The sequence below is a fragment of the Callospermophilus lateralis genome, chromosome 17 (assembly GCF_048772815.1).
Source record: "Callospermophilus lateralis isolate mCalLat2 chromosome 17, mCalLat2.hap1, whole genome shotgun sequence".
In the NCBI taxonomy this organism is placed as follows: Eukaryota; Metazoa; Chordata; class Mammalia; order Rodentia; family Sciuridae; genus Callospermophilus; species Callospermophilus lateralis.
This window is the reverse complement of record NC_135321.1, coordinates 3,393,375-3,415,812: the sequence shown is the minus strand read 5'-3', so window position 1 is coordinate 3,415,812 and position 22,438 is coordinate 3,393,375. Positions and strand designations below refer to the sequence as shown.

The following is a 22,438-nucleotide window of genomic DNA, read 5'->3' as shown; positions in this document are numbered from 1 at the left end:
CATCTGATGTGGGAGTGCACCTCTTCTTTCTTGCCTTCTGTGACCCCCAGGTTTTGACTTTCTAGTCTTCTCGACTGGCCCTGATGTTGGTAGTCAGTGCACCCAGATCTCTTTTACTCCCAACCTGTTCTCTTCTCTCAGTCTCCTACACACCACCTGGATGACCTCACACCTCAGATATTTTGGACCACTGCCTTTATTCTAGTAATGGCCAAATGTGAAATCTCCAGAGAAGCCCAGCCTATCCACTGGCCTAAACCATGTTGTCCAGAGTAACTGACTGGACACCTCTTCCTGCTTTCCCACAGTAACCTAACCCACAGCGAATTTGCTGTTGCTCAAGCAAAGCTGCTTTTTATGAGCTGATGGTTGGAGTCCTTGACATTTTGTGCCTTTAGAAATAAATAATCAACCAGATTATTTTTATAAATTTTTGTATTATGCTTAAAATATTTGCTTTGTTTTGAAATTACAAGATATGATAGCCTGCTATTTGCACACACTTATTTGTGAGCAATATTTTTGTTTGTACATATTCATTATTCCTGAAAACTGAAAAATTAAACTGGATGTGTTTTTTTTTCTCTTTTGAATATGATATTAAATATATAGGGAGGTAATAGTTGCCCTTTTTATGTTCACTTTTAAGGGATTAGAGCTACCTTTATGGGCTGTACAAGAATCTTAAGCAGATGAACACAATTTAAGGGTCTCTGAAAGTCAGTGTGAGGCTAATTTGTAGAATCACTTTCTCCTTTGAATTACACTTTACTGTCAGTATCTCCTGTGCTGGAGTCACTAAATAGGAGTCCACTATGGGTGTAAATTAAACAGTGGATGACTGAGAATAAACACATTAAAATTCTATAGTAGCAAAACCACCAATGGGTATCGTGCTGTGGAAACCCCGTAGATACACAGAGTAGCCACTGGTCAAATTCAGAGCAGATCCCGGAGGATCTTAAGCCCTTCACTGCTATAGGAGAAAGTATTTAAACACTTGTTTGATTGGTTTTCTTGAAATGAAATTTGAAACAGTGAGCTTGCTGCCCTTAATGACATGCACTCCCCCAAAGCGCCTTAGCACACCTCAGAAAGCACTAGCTGAGTCAATGCTTCCACGGGTCTACTTTTATCTCATGATAGTACCACTGAAGTAGTGGAAAGAGAGGAGGAGCCCAGAGAATGCAGACTGAAGAGATGTCCTGTACAGGGGCTGAAGCAACCAGGGAGAAGTCAAGTGTGGCTCCTGTGTCATGAGTGCCATCAGTCTCTTCATTGGACCAAAAGCTTCAGCGAAAGCATCAGACATTTGCCATCTCTGCACTACTTTCTCTTTCTTCCTACCTCCTTTATTCCCCTTCTTCTCCACTGGCCTCAGCCCCTGCTTCCCATTGGTTTAATCATGCACTGGAAGCCAACCTTGCCTCAACCTTGCTGACCTGCTCTCTTCCTCTTTGCGTCTCCCTCACAGTCGCCTGCCCTGTGGAGCTCCTCTTTCCTCTGCCTAGGGAAACGGCACTCCCGCTCCATCATCCACTGCCATGATTTGGAAACTCTTAGTTCACCTCACAATTGCTAAGTGCTCAGAGCCTACAATAGTCAAGGGTCCTTCTCATGTGGAATTTGTGTTCTAGGAAGAACACAGAACTAAACAATCAGTGAACAAAATAGTGAGCAGGTGTGATGTGAACTTGGGGGCACGGCTTGGCCTGGAGTACTTAGGCAAGTAACTGAGCTACATCTTCCTCCTCCACATCAGCAGCTTCCCTGGTCTCCTTGATTGCTCCTCTTAAACACCTTTGAGATTCTCCACATTTTGCCCCACTACCCCATATATCTTGTCTTCATCTTTTATTCTCCTTCATCTAGGTTGGTGCAAGAGCATCCAGACTGAGCCCCTATATTTAATCCCATCACTAGAAGCAAGCCTCATGTTCCCACCACAGTTTTTTTTCTAGTAATACACGTTTGATCATGTTATTTCCTTGCTTAAGTTTCTTCAGTGGGATTAAATTCTTCAATACCATGAACTACCAAGTCTAAACCCCTGAATGTTGCACAACTTCATAGCTTCTACTTCTTCACACTGTTCCCATCTTGATATCCAAACTGAGCTTGCAGCCATGCCACACTGCCTGCTGGCTTCAACATCTGCTTAGAATAGGGAGGGAGGCTTCCTCCACTGTTTCTTCACTTCCCATCAGATTCTTATTCATCTTTCAAGACCCAGGGTTTCTGTGAGCACTTTCATGATTCCTACCCTAGACCAAGGGAGTTGTCCTTTCTTTCTATGAAGGCACGACTATTTGAGTGTGTTATTCAGTATATATTTTATTTACTACAGTTACCTGTAATGTTAGCGTCTTCAAATAGATTAAAAACCAGTGCTGTAGTTCACATCTGCCTTGCCATTGTAGTAGGTTATCAGTATTGTATTTGTTGAATAAATAGTTAAGAAACTAAATGATCTTATACCTAAGTTCCTGGATGGAGCATCCAAGAAATTTGAATTAGTAATATATCCAGAGAGTAGGAGAATAGCCATATTAGATAAACAATAATTTACTAGAAAATTATTTCAACACTGGTTTTGAACTCTACTGAAGAAATCCTTGTTTTGTATACTAGTGTACAGTTTCTATCTTGATAGAGTCCAAATAGTAAATACTCTTCCATCTTTCTTTGATGACTCCATATCTTCCAATGCCCACATCTGTTTTTTGGAAGGGGAATTCTCACTGTACAGTTCAGTAGTTAATGATAAGGTAGTTATGCTCAAAGAGTATTCATCCTCTGGCTTTATAAGGAGATGTTTGTTTGGGATCCATTTTAAACCCCTGACATTATTTGTCTCCTGTACAGTGCTAGGCACCCACACACCACTCAAGTGACTTCCTCAGGCTTCCTGGCCTTCATCCAAGAAGTTCTGCTTCCATCTGATGATGGACTCTTGCTGGGCCTTCCATGACTTTATGACTTGGAGAACACAATAGAACCTAACTCAGAATGGGCCTCTGTGGACTTGTGGCAAATCTGTCAGAACCCAACCCAGTGGGAGTTCTATGCCACGGCCACTGATATGCCATGATTGAGTGTCTCTCACTGCCAGGAATGTTTTTCAAAGGCATGTGATTTTGCTTTGGGTGGCATGACCTAGCTGCAGAATCCCAAGGGGCTTTCATTGTGGTTTTCTACTGTAGTTTACCAAGGTTCATCCTCTCTCTCCACCATTGAGTCTCCAGGCTCACACCATCTAGCATTCAAACTGTTTGCAGGGATTGATTCGCTGTCTGTATGGTTGTATTGGGAAAACTGGGTAAGCCTTCTCCAGAGCTTTGTGTGCTCCAGACCCTACTCAGATCTGATAGCTTCACACATTACCAGTATGTGGATTGAAACAGCATTCTTAGAGGCAGGCAGTCATACCTGCAGTGACCAAAGAGGCCTACCGTGTTTCTTTGTGGGAGAAGATACAAGACAGAACAATTTGGTTTTCACTTTGGAAGAGGTATCTATAGGCCCTGTCCAAAGGACCCTGCACTGAACTGAAGTGACTGTACCTGAATCTTCATAGGCCTGAACTGTGACACCAACAGCATCCCCCTCCATTGAAGCATTTTCTCAGGCAACAATTAGACTGTTACCTTGTGCCTAGGACCAAATGCCCACCTCCCCCCCAGAAGACATGTGGCTCTAGATTGACTCTGCATTGGGTGCCTGGCCATTGGAGTGAGAGGTATTATGGTAGAGAAGGCCCTTGAAGTTTCTCACCCAGGATGGCAACTAATGACATAGCAGCCTGAGGAAAAGCAGAGATCAGTGCATCATTGAAGGCTGAGAGGAGCAGGAGGTGGCCCCTCACACGTTTCCTTAATTCATCAGACTGGCCCTGAAGAACCCAGATTGATGCTAGAAAATGACTTGTCCTACGTTGGTGCCCTGATTACAGCTACTGGGGTGGCCCTTCTAGAATAGATTAAATGACCCCAGCAACCTGGTATGTGGCCATGGATTTGATGAATGTTTCTTTTCCATTCTGATTAGAAAAGAAAATCAAATAGTCTAGTATTGTATGAGATAGACAACAGGATTCATTTACAGCTTTCCTCTAAGCAGTGGGTCTCCCACCTTCTGTCCTAAAGTACTAGACCAAGCATACACGTGCAGAACATCACCCAAGTCCATGACAGTGATGGTACTGTTCTGAGCCACTGGACAAGCCAAGGAGTGACTGGCACTCTGGAGGCTTGGGTATGGCAGCTGTGGAAGATAAGCCCCACAAAGACTCAGGGACCTACCACTTCCATCAAGAGTGTAGGGTCCAGTGGTCAGCGTGCTTGGAAGACATACCATTCTTTATTCATTTTCTAGTGCCAAATTAGTTTTGCTTCTCATTTCTACATCTCTGTCTGTTTGTCAGTATTTCTCTGGGAGTGTGAAACTTGAACCTGAGCTGGGCATCCTGAGTACACCCTGCAAGCAATCGGTTCATTACTTCCCTGTTGGGCTCCGTGCTTGTGCGAATGCAGGCACGTCACAGTGTTGGCCCTCCAGCCCCTAGATGCTGGAGTCTCCTGCTCTCCTCCTTGAGCTGTTTGTTGTTATTGTTGTTGTTGGGTTGTTTTACTCCTGGCTACAGGACTTTACATTTCTTCACATTAAATTTAAATTTAGTTTTGTCGCATGTGTATTATGTTTCAAATATTTCAGTCATATAAGATTGTTCTATATCCACAAATATTAGTAGTTCTGTTTATTGGTTTCAGGTGATATAGCCTGAAATATAATCACTATTTTTACAATATAGCATTGCAAATGTACTGAGCCCTGGCTAACATGTACTGAGCCCTGGCTGTATGTATATGTCAGGCACAGTGCTATGTGTTTTACATAGACTATCTCGTTTCCTCTTCAAGCCACTAAGTATCATTGTGCCCATTTTACAGATCAAGACATAAGATTTAAGGAATCCAGGTAACTGTCTAGAACTACCAAAGGTCTGAGATTTTGCCATCTTGGACACTAGTGAGTTGTCTCATAGTAGTCCATGGGTGCCGGCAGGGAGAAACGGCATTTACTCAGACATGGTGGAAAGCCAGAGGATTGGCGTCTGTGCCTGTCCCCTGACCCCGGCCCCACAGGCTGACAAGAAGAGGCAGTGGGGTGCTGAAAGGAGAAGCTGTGAGCTTGGTAGCCCAGCACAAGACCCTGCACAGTAAGCTGGCCTTTCTTTACCTAAGTGGAGTATTTTTACTTTAATGGGCAATGTACAAATTTGCCTTGGCTCTGGCTCTGGAATGAGAGAGACACTGTGTCTTCTGAGGCTGTTCACTTTAGAAACTTTGATGAAAACATGCTCTAGAACTTGGCCACGCCTAGGCTTGCAAAGTATACAGAAACACGAGGGTTCCAGGGAGATTAGCTTCAACAAGTGTAGGGAGGAAGTGCTCCCGGCATGCTGACCCCAGATGCAGTGTTTTCTCTTTGCTGTGAGATAGTCTTCAGCTTCTCATCTCCTTTTAAGGCCATTGATGTGCCAGGTGTTGGAGCTGCTGTAGCAGATACTAGGGTCCTGTACCTAAGGAGCTCAGTGCTTGAATAGTTTCTTGTAATCCATTAGAGGAGCATACAGCAGGCTGAGTATGTACATAATATCTCTAAAACCTAACGTGACTTTCATGTTAAAACGTGTCTTGGTCCCATGGCCTTAGAACACAGACTTGCCCATCATGAGGATAATGTGCCAGACTGCAGAGGTACCAGGTGCTTTCTTCCATGCTCTTGGAGGCCTGAGTGACCCAGCAGTAGTCATGGCACTTGTTTTCTCAGTGGGCATTTTTCCTTGCAGGCAGTGCAGTGCTCCTGTTTTCCATCTCAGAGACTTGGTGAGGTATAGTGCCAGCGTCAGAGCCACCTGAGTGGAGGAGACGGTATTTGGGGCTGGAACAGGGGGCTCCATTGCTGAAATGGAGTGAAAAGGCTGAACTGTGGCGTTCCACAGCTGCTACAGTTCCTTAAGTGCCCTGCCCTTTAAGAGCTTGCTCAGCTCTTGAAAATCAGCAGGCATTGCTCTAGCACTGAGCGTCAGCACTTCACCCCAGCCACTACCAAAGCCAGGGTCACTGGAAGGTATGTGGTACAAGTTCCTCTCTAGGATCTGAGTTCTGGGACCAAGGGAACAGAGGCCCCGCTTTCCTACCAGACCCCCACACTCAGCCCAGCATGTCTCAGCCTCATACCTGCAGTTGGCATGCTGGAGACCTGAGGCAGGAAGCGGGTTGAGGAGGGAAGGGATGTGAGGCCACTTGCAGCTCATGTGTACTGCAGTGTGTTCGTGAAAGTCTCAAGAAATGTGGAAACTTGACATTTTATTAAGCATATAAAATGTTTAAGTTTTAGAAAGTAGTAATTGTCTAGTTCTGTAACTCTAGTGAAAGTATGGGGTGCAGGCACGTGCTCAGGAGCCGTGCACTTACCCTGGAGCTCGAAGAAAGGCCTGGAAGCCCCTTCCTTCATGAAGGATCAGGCCTGCCTTCCAGTTTCTTCTGTCCCACAAAGCCCTCACTTCATCAGGCCTACACCTTTATTCTCTTTGGCTGGGAGTTTCAGTACACAACCAGCTGCCAACCCTTAAGAACCCTAGACACACTTGCTCACTGTAACTCAGTTTCTATGAGAGTTCCTGAGTTCTGATTGCATGCAGGGTTTAAATTTCAGCATTCCCATCACTTGACACCCTGGGCACAGCTTTGCTCTCATTTTCCTGCATGGCATCATGGTAGGACGGAATGCATACGTGGGTATTCCTGATGGATGTCCACACCTGCCATCATGTATAGTGGTCACATATGCTTGCCAGTCTGAGAGCATCCAACTACTTGTAAAGAGTTTTTTAGTGAAAAGGCAAGCTATTGTTGCCTGTTTGGTGAAGCCTTCAAACTCCTTAAAGTATTAATTTTATGGAGGCAATTTTCATGGTCACACAAGAGCAGACTATGGCTCTGTGTGTTCCTGGCCCCATGATTCATGACTACATGATACCTCATTTGACTTCTATTTTAAATATACACATACTAGAAACTTCTGAAGACTTTAGGTATGTTTTCTGCATAACCCCTGCAACAGAGTGGCACAGAACTATACCTCCTAACACCTCAGATGTCCCTGAGGTCAGCCATATCCCTGCATGCATGCAGGCATACAATCATGTCCCATATGGTTTCAGACACTCACCAGGTCAGGCCTGGAGCCAGCCTTTGCTCGGGTTTTCCACAGTGCTTCTCAAGGATTCCCTACTGAACTCTCCTCACTCCTCAAAATCAGGCGAGGCATGTAGAGGGAGAACTGCTGATTTACTCACTGTGTTGCACAAACCTCAGGCTCCAAAAGCTGGCAGTTCATATTTGAATTTGCAAGTCAGTTTTTATTCTTTCCAGTCTTTTCAAAATAAGTCTTATCATTTGTCTATTGTTGGTCTTTCTAAAATCAGTTATAAACTGTATTGCCCCAATAAAATATTATTCTCTAGTACTCAAGCAAGCCACAGATATTCTGTGATTTTAAATAGGAGTTTCCTGTAGATATTTAGGAAAATGTTCTTATGAAATGTTCTAAGTAAACATTGCAGTATCCACTGGTTAAAAAGAAAATGTTATGTTTTCCACCTGGACCATGTCAGCATCCGTGGGTTCCACCTAAGACTAGGTACAGGACCAAGCTGCTCTCCACCAGACACCTGCTGCCACTCATTCTCATCGACCCTGTTTTCTCTCCTTGACTTCTGTGTTAGTCATCTTTGTGTCTCTGCAACTGAAATACCTGACAAGAACAACTTAGAGGAGGAAAGATTTATTTTGGCTCAAGATTCCAGAGTTTCAGTCCATGGTGGGCCAGTTCCATTTCTCTGGGCCCAAGGAGAGGCAGAACATCATGGCAACAGGGTGTTGTGGGGGGGAAGCTGCTCAGGATATGGTGGCCAGGGAACACTGGGAGAGAAGGGGAAGGCACCACAAGGAAGGAGATCCATTCCAAGGGCACATCCCAGTGACCCACCTCCTTCAGCCACACCCACCTGCCCACAGTTACCAGTCAGTCCATTCAAATTAGGATGGGCTAATTAGGTTCCAGCCCTCACATTTCACCTTTGAATATTCCTGCATTAACACAGGAGGCTTTAGGGGACACCTCATTTCCAAGCGTAACAGCTTCATTCTGTGGGGCCCCATCCTACACATGGTTATAAAGTACCATAACCAGCTCCTCATGCCAACAAATAGTGGCATTAAAGGGCACACCCGGGCCTCTGGTTCCACTTCTGAGGTATTCACTTCACACTCAGGGAGTTTTGATGGCTTTGGGTCTCTTTCCTGTGAAGAGGTCAGACCTGCTGGGTTGTCACCCACAAGATACTCTGGTCCCCTTTCACAGCAGCTCAGGAGGAAATGGCAGACATTTGCCCAAAACATATGATTCATTTTAAGATGTGGAGGAGAAATCCGCATTGCTCTGAGTGAACACAAGCAGCTGCTGTCATTTGGCTACGAGCAGATGTTAGACCTCTGAAAGCCTTGCAGATAATTAAAATACTAACAGTTAGTGTTTTACCCCAGCTGCAGGTTCTGTTTACTGTAAATTTGATTTTAATGGTGCCTCTGTGCTGTTACTAAGAAGCAGTTTTCTTTTTACCTACATACGAAAGTGTCTGCAATGAAGACAAATATCTGTTTGCCCTCATTTCCTCAAGAAAGACGTGAAGATACTAGAATAGAAAGGAAACATGAACATGACTACAAAAGTGCATGTGGTCTTTTCCTAGGGTTTGCCAGAAAAGCAAAAGAGACCCGCCAAGTCTGCCTCATTAGCCCCTGGAGTCAGCCTAGTCAGAGGCAGGCCCTCCAAGGACAGCGGCAGGGCTTCTTATTTGCATAATTTCAAGGTGTGTATAATGTGTGTACACCTTCTGAAAAATAGGCCTTGTCTCCAACATTGTATTATCTGTATTAGTGTTTACAGACTGTCAGAGGACATTTAGGGGAAGGTCATTGGGCTTCTTAATTCCGTAACTCCCTAATGCAGAAAAGTGTGTCCCTGTGTTTGTTAAGTCTTGATGTCAGAGGAAGCCTTACCGGGAGCAATAGGGTGTCGTCTCTCTGGTAAAGTGTCAAGGTCTTCAGGAGACCTGACGTTCCCCAGCTGTTTTCTAAGCCCCCAGGTTCCCCTGTGCAAAAGTGGGAAGGGCACTCCTGCTGTCACTGTTGTCAGGCTGTTTCACTGATGCTGATACAGGTGACGATGCACTGGAGAGGCGAAGCATGGTCCCCGAGACTGCGTGCTCCCAGGGAGGCTGCAGGGAAAGAAAGAACATCCACAGCATACCTCCCCCGCCCCCAAGCCAAGGTTGATCCCGGCACCCAAAAACGTGTGCCACATGGGAGATTGGCCTGGGTGGCACTTGTGGGCCCCTCCGCTCCCCTCCCTTCCCCCCGCTCCCCTCCTTGGTTTGTTCTAATGGGACTTGGAGACACTTGAGCGCTTAAGATGTACTCTTTGTGGGTAAATGACAAGATCAGAGCACTTTACAATCTGACTTTAAGTGCTGCTTACTCACCCTCTGTGAAACTCAACGATGCCATTTCTGTCGTATGAGTCCAGTTTCCAGATTCAGGTTGATGTGTTCTGACATATCACAGTTAGTTCATTGGCTCCTGCACAGTAGAGAAACAGTTAACTCTGCCCTCCCCTCACCCCCGAAAGCCTGTGGAGATAACCTTAACAGACACAGCCCTGCCTCGCTGAGTGAGATTTGTGTGCATAGCTCCCATTACTGCTAGATCTTCATGCATGAAAATGATAATATATACCTAAGGGTCTGATATAATACAAAATTTCTTAGGGTTTGTGACTTTAAAGGTAAAATATTGTCTTTTATTCTTTGTCACTCTTCAGTACCCATGGAAATACCTAGGTCCAGGGAGACTATTCTTGGTAAAGTTGGAAACCTGAGCGATTATATATTTCCAACTTGAGCTAAAATGTATTCTTCATTTTTTCTGGGTATCTTAGAGTTCTTTTCTGGGATTATATTTTGATTATCTTCATTTGCTACTACTGTTAAGAGTAGCGTTGATGTTAATTAAGAAAGCAGGACTGAAATTTGTGGTACTAAATTTGTGACCTGGTTTGTTGTAAATATTCCTTCACTAAAAATTGCATGCCATGCATTAAGAGCTTCTCAGAAACGGTGTGGATTTCAGTTAATTTTTCACAGAAAAGTAATTTCACCATCTCCTTTTGCAAAACATAGGCCTTCATGAAATTGAGGGCATAACAATAATGACTTTTTATATAACCCTTCAACCTAGCCTTTGTATGGGTATTCGTGGTTTAGGACTGGTTTTTACCAAAACACCCTTTAATTACTGTTGTGATCTTTCTGACATGTGCTTAGACCAGTGAAGGTCAGCTTAGGTTTACCTTGGGTTTAGGATGACCAGAACAAGCCTTCACTCTGAAACGAGGCTCCCCTCTGCTGTAGCTATCCTGTTTAACAAGCATGTCAAGGGCTAAAAGTTAATTCTTAATTTTGTATCTCAAGTAACCCATTTATTTCTGCTCTCTGTGTGAATTTTAGCAACACTGACCAGAATGTGTTTCCAACCCTGGAAGTAATGGAGACATATGAGGCATTGACCAACCTGTGTTCTCAAAGGAGGAGTTGCCAGTTAGTTGGTGGAATATGAGGCCAAGAGGTTTCCTGACCCCTGTCAGGATTATTTGCCAGATTGATGATCCCAGACAAGTCTCTGGACCCCATGACAAGGGTTTCCCTCCAGGAGTTTGAGGACCTGGGCAGTGGCAAGGGAAGCTGCCAGAGGTGGGAGGGCCCTGTGGTGACGGCTCTGCCTGGAGATCACCCCATCTTCTGAGCTGGGGTGGAGTGGTGTCCTGCAGATACCAGAGATTATTATGTCTATAGAATGAGTAAGTCACAGGACAGTTATCGACGTTGGTTTGACTGGCTAAACTATTGGTGACTGCTATTGTAAGAATAATGTATTCCCTGCTTTGAAATTTCTAAAAGGTTATATTTCATTGAATTTTAATTTGTCATTTTTCCTGCTTTCACTTGAGAAACTTATAAGCTTTTGTGACATTAAAATATGGCTCAAATTTATTAGCATAATCTGTTAATATTGTTTCATTTTAATAGACATTAAGTATAATTTCTTAACATTCCTGTTAAAATTACAATTTAAGATTGAAGTTGAGAAAAATTACATGTGGCTTAAGAATCACAGTGTCATGTGTGCCCCAAATTTTTATATGAAAAGTATTATTTTTTGGATTGCTTTATATTCAAGGTGCTTTACTTATTACAGTGAACCAACCCAGAATTTTCAATGTTAGTGACCCTACCAAAATATAAAGTCTAAACTCTGCAGTGTCTGAGATGTGACCAGCAGTGGGTAAACATGTAGTTCAGGAGAGGCTTGGAGATGGAAAATAAGTGCTGGCTCATGGCAACGGAGCGGTTTGCAGAGGATATTAGCACAGGCATTCGTGGGCGTGAGGCGTGTCACCCCACGCCGTGTCTTTTTAATGCCATCTTTATCTGCTACGCGATGCATGAAATCTACTTTCAGTTTTAGAACTGCCAGCAACCTTTGACCCCTTTAGTACAGACACAATGTGACCTTTCTATTGTCATCAGCTTTCATTCTCCTGAAAATTCTATGAATTTTTATTACAAGTTTTTTTTTAAACCAAGCTGAGGCTTCCACAAATTACTTGCCACAGATGAGATGAAGTTGTTGAAGTGGGTTAGATAAGTTTTACAGCCAGTATGTGTGCTGCCGAGGAGCCCAAGCCTGTGTCCTACAGTGTCATACACCAGTAACTGCTGAGCCTGCTATTGGATAAATACATCATTTTATGGAACATTGATTGTTCTATAAACCCAATGGAGTATTATGCTCTATGATCAAACCATTTAGATTGTGTGTAGAGCACAGAAAATGCCATATTCAGGATGGTACTAAAAGTGCCATTTGTGTATTTTATGGATGTCATTACAGGGGAAACTTCTCTCTGTAGGCCCTGTTTACTGCAAAATTTTTTAGTCTGTAATGACATTTTTCATTCACAACGTATGCCTTCAAGAGAGGGGGCCCTTGTTTTATTTGTTTCATTCGGGTTTACTGCACAAATTCTGTACATTTTAATTAAATGTAAGCTTAACAAAAGCATAAGGTATTTATTCTGTGGGAAGAAGAGATGGCAGTAAAGAAAGGGGAGCTCGCCCCAGGAGGAGGGGTCAGGTGCTCACAGCTCATCCCAGAAGCACCATGCAGCGGAGCGGTCGGAGCCTGTGGGGAGAGCCCCGTCCCCACACCTCACCCACCCTTCTGGCAGGGAGAAGCTGTGCTTTCCACATCTGGGGCTGTTCTACTTCCAGAGAGGGCTGCAGCTTCATTGTGGAATTCTGGAAAAGGGAGCCTAAGTCGAAATCACTTCCCCCAAAACAAGCCCTCAAATACCCAAAAAAACCTTTTTATTTCAACCACATTGTAAACTTTCAATGCATTTAGCTATGAGAAGGCAGGATGGTATCTTTGTACTGGAAGCAAACGAGCACTCAGCTGGTGTTTTCAGGAACAGTCCTGAAGCTGTGTTTTAGCTCCTCTTGCACCGACTGCCCTACTGGAAACAGATCCAGAACAGGCCTGTTTGGTTAGCTACTGTTAGACTGAAATCTGACATCTTTAAAAAATGTAAAGTGCAGCACAAATACTGCGCTGGGCTGCTGGAGTCTACTAAAGATCTGTGCTCATGTGGAGTCACACCAGGGACTAAACTGTCCATGATAAAATTTGTACTGTGGTCCTGTTTTCCAAATGCCATCTCCATTTGGCCATTTGCATTGGTGAGGTTTACAGTTCATATTTACTAGAAAGAGCTCAGAAACTGAAGTTGACAGTAAATTCTTGGTCATAGCCCAGTTGGAATTTAAAGTTGCAGTAGAGATTCACATTCGTTTAAATGACACTTGAACTTCTACATAGCTCCACATTAATTCATTATGGTTGAAATGGAAGAATCTTCAGTGGGTGAATCTTTTTCAATCTGATTGAGGCTGTTACATTTTATAGGTGCTATTTTTCAAAGCAGTACTGACAGCACTCGAAGTTATTAAATTGCTGAATCAAAAGATGGACCTGCACGCACATTTATGAACTGTGATGGACTAGCGGGCCTGTGCTGCCGGAGGTGAAAGCGCTGGTGCTGTTAAGCGTCTTCACGGCCCGGCTGACAGCAGTATTTACCCACGTAGTTTACTTTAATGGTCTGGAGGTGGCCTAACCCACCTCTGGATTCAAATAAATTCAGTAAGTAGTTCAGAGGAGCATAATTATCAGTGCCACAAGGGATTCAAAGGATCGTTCTGTACCCAAGAGATCTTCCTTCCAGTTGCTGGGGGGCAGGGGCTGCCTGGACTCAGCATGTGGCACTTCTCTGGGAGCCCACCTGAGGAGGGGAGCTGGTGCTTTCTTTCCCCTCTGCCCTGGTTTCTCCTGCAGTTTAATCTGATGGTAATGTCCTTTTCTTATGATTAGTTGGGGAGAGGAATGATTTGAAGGCTACCTTCTTTGTTTTTGTTTTTGTGTCATTATTTCCTTTATTTTCTACAAATTCTGAATAGACTAAAAGTGACCTTGAAATTAAAGAATGGGCAGAAACAAATCAAGTTAAGACTATAAAGAAGGCAAGCAGAATATTGCATCCTAGGGAGAGAAGTAGGACTAGGGGAGAAACTGCAGCAGACTCCAGGGAGAATGTTTAAAGCACATTCGACTAAGAGTAGAGGTCCTGATGGGTGGCAGATTGCCCAGCCCAAACTGAAGCATACATGGAGAAGAATGTGGCATCTCTGGAACTCCAATCATGCCAAGCCTTCTCCTTATAGGCCTTCTAACCTCTTAGAGGAGAGAGAATTGAGGGGGATTAAAGTTCAGAAGATGATTTGAGACCAGGTTGAAATGTATCGACAGTGGTTCAGACTTCACTTTCTAGGATCCTTGTGCTTTAACCACTCTCATCCTTATCTTCTACACTCTAGTCTTCACCAGGCAATTGGCTGTTCTTCTTTCGTCAACTAGAGCGCGGGGAAGGAGAGGCAGGAAGTTGCTCTGAGCTCAGAGGGTCACTGCCCGTGTGAGACGCGGAGGCTTGCACACCACAGCATGCAGACCTGTGGCTGCTACACCACGGATCTGCATTGTGCTCCACCAGCGCTTGCCTGGGAGCTGGAGTTAGTAGCACCCAGCTGTTCTCTCTGCCTTCGAAGGGGAGTCAGTGAGAGGAAGCAAGGATGCACTCTAAGTATGGAGTCCTAACTAGACTTAGGGACCTGTGGGTCCCTCCTCTGGAAAGGGTTACTTTACCTTGAGGTGTGGTGATCTCTGCCTGGCTTGCCTACTGAGCTCCAGGGGATGCTGCGGTTGCTGCACACACATGGGAGGAGCTCCTGGGAATGGAGCTAACCTAGCCACCCCTTGGTCTTTTCTTGACCTAAGATTCCATGATTCCATAACCTTTCTAAGATTCATGCTATGTTCATACTTTTCAAGAAAGAATAAATGATAATACTTGACATTTAATTCTTGCAAATCCAGGACCACTGTCCTGAAGTTTGGGTATGATCCTGGACAGGTCCTCTTGGTGGATACCATTGACAGCTTCTGCAGTCCCTCTTGCAGTGCTGACCCTGCTGGAAGACAGGCCTCTGCCTGAGGTCTGTGCTCAGAATTAACACAGTGTTGAAAGAAATGGTTTCTTGCAGAACACTGCCAATGTGGTAAGCAAAATTGTTGTCTCTCAGGGATGCTAGTAATAAATAACCAATAGAATTCTTAATCCTGTTTCCCTTTGGTAAGGATAAGGTATACTGTTAAGCAACTGACCCATATTAAAGAGAGTAAAGTGGAATATCTCAAAAATGTGGTTCTATTGGTACATGGAATGCTGAACATAGACCATTTCTTTAGGCCATCTCTTATTTGTCAGGAAAGAACACAATGATAACAAAACAGAAAAATTGAGATTTATAAAAGAAAACAGAAGCTCTGTTTAAAGAGTCAGTTACTTTTCCTGTGAAAATAAAGCTTACGATTTCCAGTGTCCCTTGCCCTATTGAATTAGGGACTGGTTCAGGTGACCTGGTGGAGGCTGGAGTGTCACTCTGCACCCTTTCTGCAGCACCCCCACCCCTGCGGTCCCTTTCTTCCTCCTCTCCTGACCCCAGTGCTACTACCCGGTTTTCTTCCTGTAGTACAGAGGGCAGTTCAGTCCCCGCCCAGGTCTGCAAGACGGGTGCTAAGCTCCTGCTCCCATCGCCACTCCAGCCTGTCAGGACCGCTGTCTTCCCAGGTGGACAGCTCACCTGCTCACCTGTGGTGTCCAGTTAGGAACCATAGATTGGGAGGGCTGGGATGCACCTGCCCTTCCTGGCCCATCACTGCCCAGGCCAGGGGGTTCCCCTGGCTCCGCTTCTCATCCCTATCCCTGGGCTTCCCTCCTTTCCCTTGTGTCTCACAGAGAGTGCAGCTGAGCCACCTCCCCTGTTGCCCCTACCTACAGCCCAAGAGGCTTATTGTGGCATTTCCTAAAGAGACACAGTGTTTTCACGAAAAGAAATTCAGAGATGATCTGGAGAATCATACATCTTGCCTCCTCTGTAAAAATTCTATACTTTTTCTGCTTAAAATCACTCAGTAGGTTTCTTTTCTCTACAGCCTATACCCACAGTGTCTTAGCACAGGGCGTGAGGCCTGGTGCAGCCTGACTGCCCATGCACTGTCTAATCTGGAAGCCTGAGCTGCTGACCACAGCAGAGAAGCCTCCCAGGTTGGCTTCTTTCTGGGATGCCCCTTCCTCTCTAACCTCTGCATCTCAGTGAGACCCCATCTCAAAATAATTTTTAAAAGGCAGAGTGCTGAGGAGTGGCTCAGTGGTAGAGCACCTCTCAATTCAATGCCTAGTACCACAAAAAATAAAAGACTGATGTTTTCTTTGATAGATCTTTCCCAAATATTCTATGTTATGGCCAGAGCCTGTAGCCTCTTTGTCTCTGTGCTTATGCTTGTCACCTTCCGTAGTATCAAGTCACTCAGCAGGAGCATCCTGCCCCACACCAAGAATGTGCTCCCCCAACACCAAGTGCCAGGCTGGACTGGAGGGGGTGAGGCAGTGGGGCTGCATTCCAGACCTCCCACTCGGGCTTACACTGGCAGGCTGCACCTCCACCTTGTGTGCCCAAGACCCAGCAGGGTGCCAGGCACAGCTCCCAGCCCACAGGGACTCTCCGCAGCCTCCCTGGGCTGTCTTTTCTCCAGGCTCACTACCTGAGGTGTAGGAGACACTCAGTGTGTGCTGAATTTCACTTAACAGCTGCGTTTATTGATGCCACATTTGAAAATTTAATCTGGAAGGCTTTCGTTCTTTTTGTTGACTAAACAAATATACTGTATGTAATATTTGGACATTGAAGAAGGATTTTCCTTTGGGTTAGAGGACCCTGCTCTGACTGTTTGCTGAGCTTTACGTAACACCAGTCACTGCATGTGCTATGAGAGACGGGGTGACAGGGAGCAACTGTGCTCCTCCCCAGGAGCTGGAAAGCAAGCACTCCCCTGAGAACTGTGTTCAGACAGTTAATGCAGAAGTGTGGAAAATGCATACAGAACATACAGCTGTTTGCACTCTCAAACCTGTAACATACGTGTAAGTGTCTTTACATATGTGGGCATACAGCCTCATGGCACTGTTGGTGGGTGCAGCCGTGGGCACTCCTGCAGAGTGGCCGCTGTGTTTGATTGAGGCTGCAGAGCTCCTGAGGAGCAGCCATCTTGCTTTAAGTCTGAAAGTCCTGATTCTGAGGCTCTAACTGGTCCTGTCTCCCACAGGCATCGTGTCCAAGTCCTACGAGTGCCGTCTGAAGGGACAGGGAGCCACCTTTGTGGAGACAGACAGCCCTTTCACTGCAGCCGCACTGGCAGAGGAGTCTCCTGTCAGAGAGAAGGCCCTCAGGAGCAGCAAGAGGCCTGCCCAGGCCTCGGAGCAGGTCCAGCAAGTCATCATCATCCAGGGCTACGATGGGGAGTTCGCCCTGGATGCCTCTGTGGAAGAGACCGCTGCAGCCACGCTGCAGACGCTGGCAATGGCTGGCCAAGTGGCCAGGGTGGTGCACATCACAGAAGACGGGCAGGTCATTGCCACGAGTCAGAACGGAGCCCACGTGGGCAGCGTGGTGCCAGGGCCCATCATCCCTGAGCAGCTGGCAGACGGAGCCACCCAGGTGGTCGTTGTGGGAGGCTCGGTGGAAGATCATGGCGTGGATGAGTCCCTTAGTGCAGGGGGCACTGTTATACAGCAGGTGACCAAGCAGGAGATTCTGAGTCTCTGCGAGGCTGGGGCCCCCCCTGCCGATGCCTCCTCAGCCTTAGACGCCTTGCTGTGTGCCGTCACTGAGTTAGGGGAGGTGGAGGGCAGGCATGGGCACGAGGAGAAGGCCAGACCAGGCCATAAAGATGTGCTGATCCGGCTGCCCAGTCAGGAGGCCTCCCATACCACTGCCGACCCGGAGGCCCCAGAGATCCAGATGTTCCAGGATGCTCAGGAGAGCACAGCAGCCATGGAGGTGCTGACCCAGGTTGTGCGGCCTCCGACCATTGTTACATCTCAGGAGCGAGCCCAGGTGGCCTTGAAGAAGATGGTCCGAGGAGTCCTGCAGTTTGCTGTGTGTGACACGGCTGCGGCCGGCCAGCTGGTCAAGGATGGTGTCACTCAGGTCATCCTGAACGAGGAGGGCGCTGTCCACATGGTGGCTGGGGAGGGCTCCCAGTTCATCATGCAAGAGGCGGACGCCCATGGCCTGCGGGTGCCAGCTGAGCACGTGGACCTGGTGGAGTCTGATGGGGAAATCTCACAGATCATTGTGACAGAGGAGCTGGTCCAGGCCATGGTCCGGGAGTCAGGCAGCAGCTTCCCCGAGGGCGCTACTCACTACATTGTGACAGAGCTGCCCCCCGGGGAGCAGGAGGATGGCGGCGGCGTGTACTCCCACACTGTGATAGAGACAGCTGGCTCTCAGGAGATCCTGCAGGCTGGGGCTGCGCTTCGAGCTGAGGCTGTGGCCCCCAATGGCACGGATCAGCTGACAAGCATGGTCATTTACACCCAGGAGGGCACCCCGACGGCCACGGTGATCCAGAGCCAAAGAGAAAGTAGTGAGCTCCAGGAAGCCTGAGGTGGGGCCTTGACGCTGGGCGCAGGGCCAGTGTGGAAAGACCCGCGCTGAGGTTGGTGTGCCCCTGAGCTCCCTCTAACCTTCCGAACACTGGCCACATGGCCCCAGTAAGTGCCACACCTGCTCTCTGCAGGGGTGGTGACAGAGGCCACTAGAAAAGCACTCATGGGCACCGAGCTGGTGCCCTGGAGTAGCTGTAGATCACAGTAGAAGGGCAGGGGCGTGCTGTAGGGACAGGGCCTGTGCCTTCCAGCCCTTTGCTCCTGGGCCTCCCCTGTCCCATCCTGCACCAAGGGAAGCAGTTCCTGGTTTCCCCTTCCCGCGTGGGAGGTTGGAAACACCCCTGTCACTGGCTGCCTGGCCTGCAGCTCTGTCCCCACTTCCTTCCTTATGTGTCTGGTTGAAAGTCGCAGCTACAGTGATTACATCCTGCAGCAGCCGCTCCCCCCGACCACAGCCTTGGTTGGTTTTTTGTTTTGTTTTCTCCAGTTTTAGGATAATGTATCCCCAGACCAAAGGAAGCCTGTTAGTAGATTTCATGTATAAATTCCCTCTTCAAGCATTTTAGGTGTATCCGTTGCTCTGGTTGCATTCTGCGTAACAGAAATCTGATGACTCTGGTTAAGCAAAGCCTTGCTGTTCACGATCAGTTAAAATAGACCTTGGTTAAGAAAGCTGATACTTCTGATTTTGACTTTGTTCCGTATCATAAAGTCCATACATGAAATGTATACTTCTGGAAAATATTGTTCATATCAATATTTTGCTTTTTATAACAAATGTTTGTATTAATATCATTTTGCAGGATCTATTTGTGTCAGTATGGAAAAGCTGACATTAAACATTAACAAATAGAAACCATGCCCCGTACCCCTTGCCTGACCAGCATTGTCTGTGTTTAGTTGTGGATTCACTACAACTACTGGGTGCAAGTTCATGTTCCAGTCATTTGTTTCTTGATACTCTTGGTCTTATTTTTTCCCCAAAATTGTTGTTTTTGTTCTGTTTTCTTTTAAATAAAATGACAGCATTAAAGATAATGATGATGTCTTGCTCTGAGTGACCAGCTGTGGGGCCGCTGTGACAGCTCAGGAGAGTGGCTTGCAGGCAGTTGCTCCTCTCCCCAGCCAGTATACTCCCAGCCAGCACCTTCTGCAGGTCGAGCTCACAGATGGCCCAGGCACTTTCTGCGACAAGATCGTGTTCTCTCATGGTTTGTACCTAGAAATCCTGGAGAATTAACAGGAAAGGAAGCTGGTCCTCCCTTCTGTCGGTGCAGCACCACATAGTCTCTGCCTGAGGCCATGGGGCCAGCGCCACTGGGAGGCGAGCCTGCGCCCTGCCTGGCTTCCTCACGCTGCTTTGATTTCGGCCCATTCCAGGGCCACCTCCGTCTACACAGCCACCCCTCCCAAAAAAATGAAAGGTAAAACTTCAGGCCTGACACTGAGATTCATAATTAGCTGAGTGTGACTAGCTCGTGTTTCCTAAAAATGGCAGGGCTACTCGGCTCTTCTTCAACCCTGTCTTGGGCAAACAGTGACAGGATCAGCTCCCGTTGTTATCAGGATAGAGGTGACCTTTACAAAGTGATGGCCCTCTCCAAGCTTCTCATACATGTTAGAAGGGGGGGGTGTTTTTCAGTGGAAATATTTCTTCTTGATCATTTCTCCTGTTAGCGGCGGCCCTGCGGCCCTGCAGCTCTGATGCTAATGCCTGACTGTGCTTAGTCCTGTGTGGCTAACCTTTCCGCTGCAGTCCAGGGTGTTGACACTGACATGCTGCAGTTTACCGTTTGTGATTTATTTAGGATAAATATGTCTCAGGTGGCATTTAATCCTTCATAAAACCAGTGTAGCCTGCAGTGTCAAACCAGCAATCACGTTGTATGCACAATGAAAAGAGCAGGCCTTTGCATAAAAAGAATTGTTCAGAAGGTGTTTCTAGGCTCAGAAGGATTGCGGAGGCTTCACCAGGCTATTGTATCCTGTAATTACCTGTAGAGTTGGGTTAATGTTACCTCTCCCTTCTCTCTCATTACACAACTACTGGAATGTAAGGGGCTTTAAGAAGCACATACACAAATGTGTGCCTCAGAACAATGAGGCGTGGCGGGACTTGCGAGCAAGGGACATTCATCGCAGTGTGGATTGTCTGGAAAAAATACAACAAGCTTGTAGCTTTCTTTGAGGTTTTTGCCAGGGAATGTTAACAAGTTTAAAGAAGTAGAAAGCAAAGCCAATGAATATCTACTTGGAGACTGGCCCAGAAAGACCACATTATATTAAACTATAGCCAGTCAATGACTGAGCCCCAAGGATACATGGCACGACAGGAGGACCAGTTTTCCATGGCAGCTTCTAGAAATGGCTTAGGTTTCTACTTCCGGGGCAAAAATTCGCCAGTTCTTGGGAGTGTGGTGGAGATTTGCAGATAGCCCTTTCCAGACAAAGGACATTTAGCCATTCGAGGTCACTGGTGCAAAGCTGCGACTGAAGCAGACAGGCTGGGGTGAGGGGGAGAGGATGCTTACTAAACATTTCCCACCACAAAGCAAACACACAAACAAAACCACCACACTGTGCTGAGAGCATCCTTTCTGCTACCTGACTTGCTTCAAAAGTAAGTGTGATAAGATGGCGTCAGCAAAATGCTGGAAATCCATAACGTCGAGACTGGCACTGCTGGCACCTACTGAGGTGAAACAGTTCATTCAGGACAACTGTGGTAGAAGAAAAGAGCCTCCAACCAGAACAGGGTCGATTCTGAAGACAGAACCACTGGGCATTTATAACCAGGAGGAATGGATGGACGCCACTGGATGAGGAATTACTGAGGAGAGGGGGCCAGCGGGGAGGTCTTTGGCTAAGTCCACCTAATCCACCTAACAGGACTCCTGCTGAAGCCAGGCCAGGGTCACCAGACACCTCCTGGAGGTGGGTATGGAACCTGACCAGATGTCCAGGGTGGTCCGTTAGAGATGGTGGAGCCCTGACACAGCAGGGTTCTTACTAGAGGACTTTCCTGAGGAATACCCAGATTAATGGGCCAGACTGACGTTTGGTCAAGCAGAGGAACTTTTGTCAAAGGCCTAGAAGTTGGAGGATCAGAAGCCCTGGTGGATCTTTGCTCCATCGTCTCCATCCAAGCCCAGGAAGCTCAATCACCACTCCCACTGTGAGGGGCAAGGCCCCTCGCCCACTAGCACAGCAGCTGGGAAATTCTAGGACCACGCAACAGCATCCAAATTTCCCAGTGTTACCCTGCTTTTTGTTTTCCTGAACAGAAAGGCAGAATGATGTCATACACAGAGAACTGGACCAGCTTAGAACCTAGGCTAGGGTGGGCTCCAGCAGGAGAGCCAGGGAGGAAGGGCATGCATTCAGCAAGCTGGAAAGGTGCTCCGGCCATGACTTCTTGTACCGTTTAGCATCAGCCCATAATGTAAGAGCGCGCACTGCTCCCTGAAGCCGCCGCCTCCTGCTCCGCCATGGTGGGGAACACGACTCGTTTTCTACTCCTCTAGGGTGATATCATTTTACATGAAGAAAAAAGTTAGCTCGGGTGGCAGTTATACGTTTCGGAAGCACCTTCTAATCAGGGATTGGTGATTCATTATTAGCTTCAGCAGGCGATCCATCTGACATGTAAGGGGGAAAAATTAGCAGCTGTCACTGCATGACGAGTTAATTTCCTGATGGGCCTGACACTGAAAAGCCATTTGGAGTCATGGCGGTGGCTGACGAGAAAACCTGGCGCTGCTTTATAATTGGAGATAAAGAAAGACAGAGAAGCTGGCTGGGGGAGGGCCCTGGGTCTGGGAGCTGGGGGCGTTGATGTCTCGGGGCTCGGCGCAGGCCCACGCTGCCCGATCACGCTGGCAGAGCCAGCAGCCAAGCCAGGCAGGCCGCGCCTCACTGGCTGGGTCCCTGGCGCCGGGTCAGGGGATGATCTCTGCTTCCTCTGCCACCACTCCAGGGTCCATCGGGAGACCTGAGAGCGACGGGGCCCCTGACATCCTCAAGGGAGGGTGGAGTGGCATGGGCTGAATCATCCCCTAAGCGATTTTCACAACTGGAGCTCAGGATTTCAGCTGTGGCATGATTTTTTATCACCATGAAAAAAGTAACC

The 22,438-nt window shown here is 46.9% G+C and overlaps 1 protein-coding gene across 2 annotated transcripts in view; it reads left to right on the top strand.

Moving 5' to 3' along the window:
• Window positions 1-19,347, top strand: part of Znf407 (zinc finger protein 407) — a 428,793-nt gene extending 409,446 nt beyond the window's left edge. Inside the window, exon 9 of one of the 2 annotated variants that reach the window (XM_076836548.1) lies at window positions 16,965-19,347. In XM_076836548.1, coding sequence (XP_076692663.1) covers window positions 16,965-18,307 — 1,343 coding nt within the window. In that variant the 3' untranslated portion in view covers window positions 18,308-19,347. The remainder of the gene's footprint in view (window positions 1-16,964) is intronic. The other variant, XM_076836549.1, reaches the window with a different exon arrangement.
• Window positions 19,348-22,438: the final 3,091 nt, after the last annotated feature.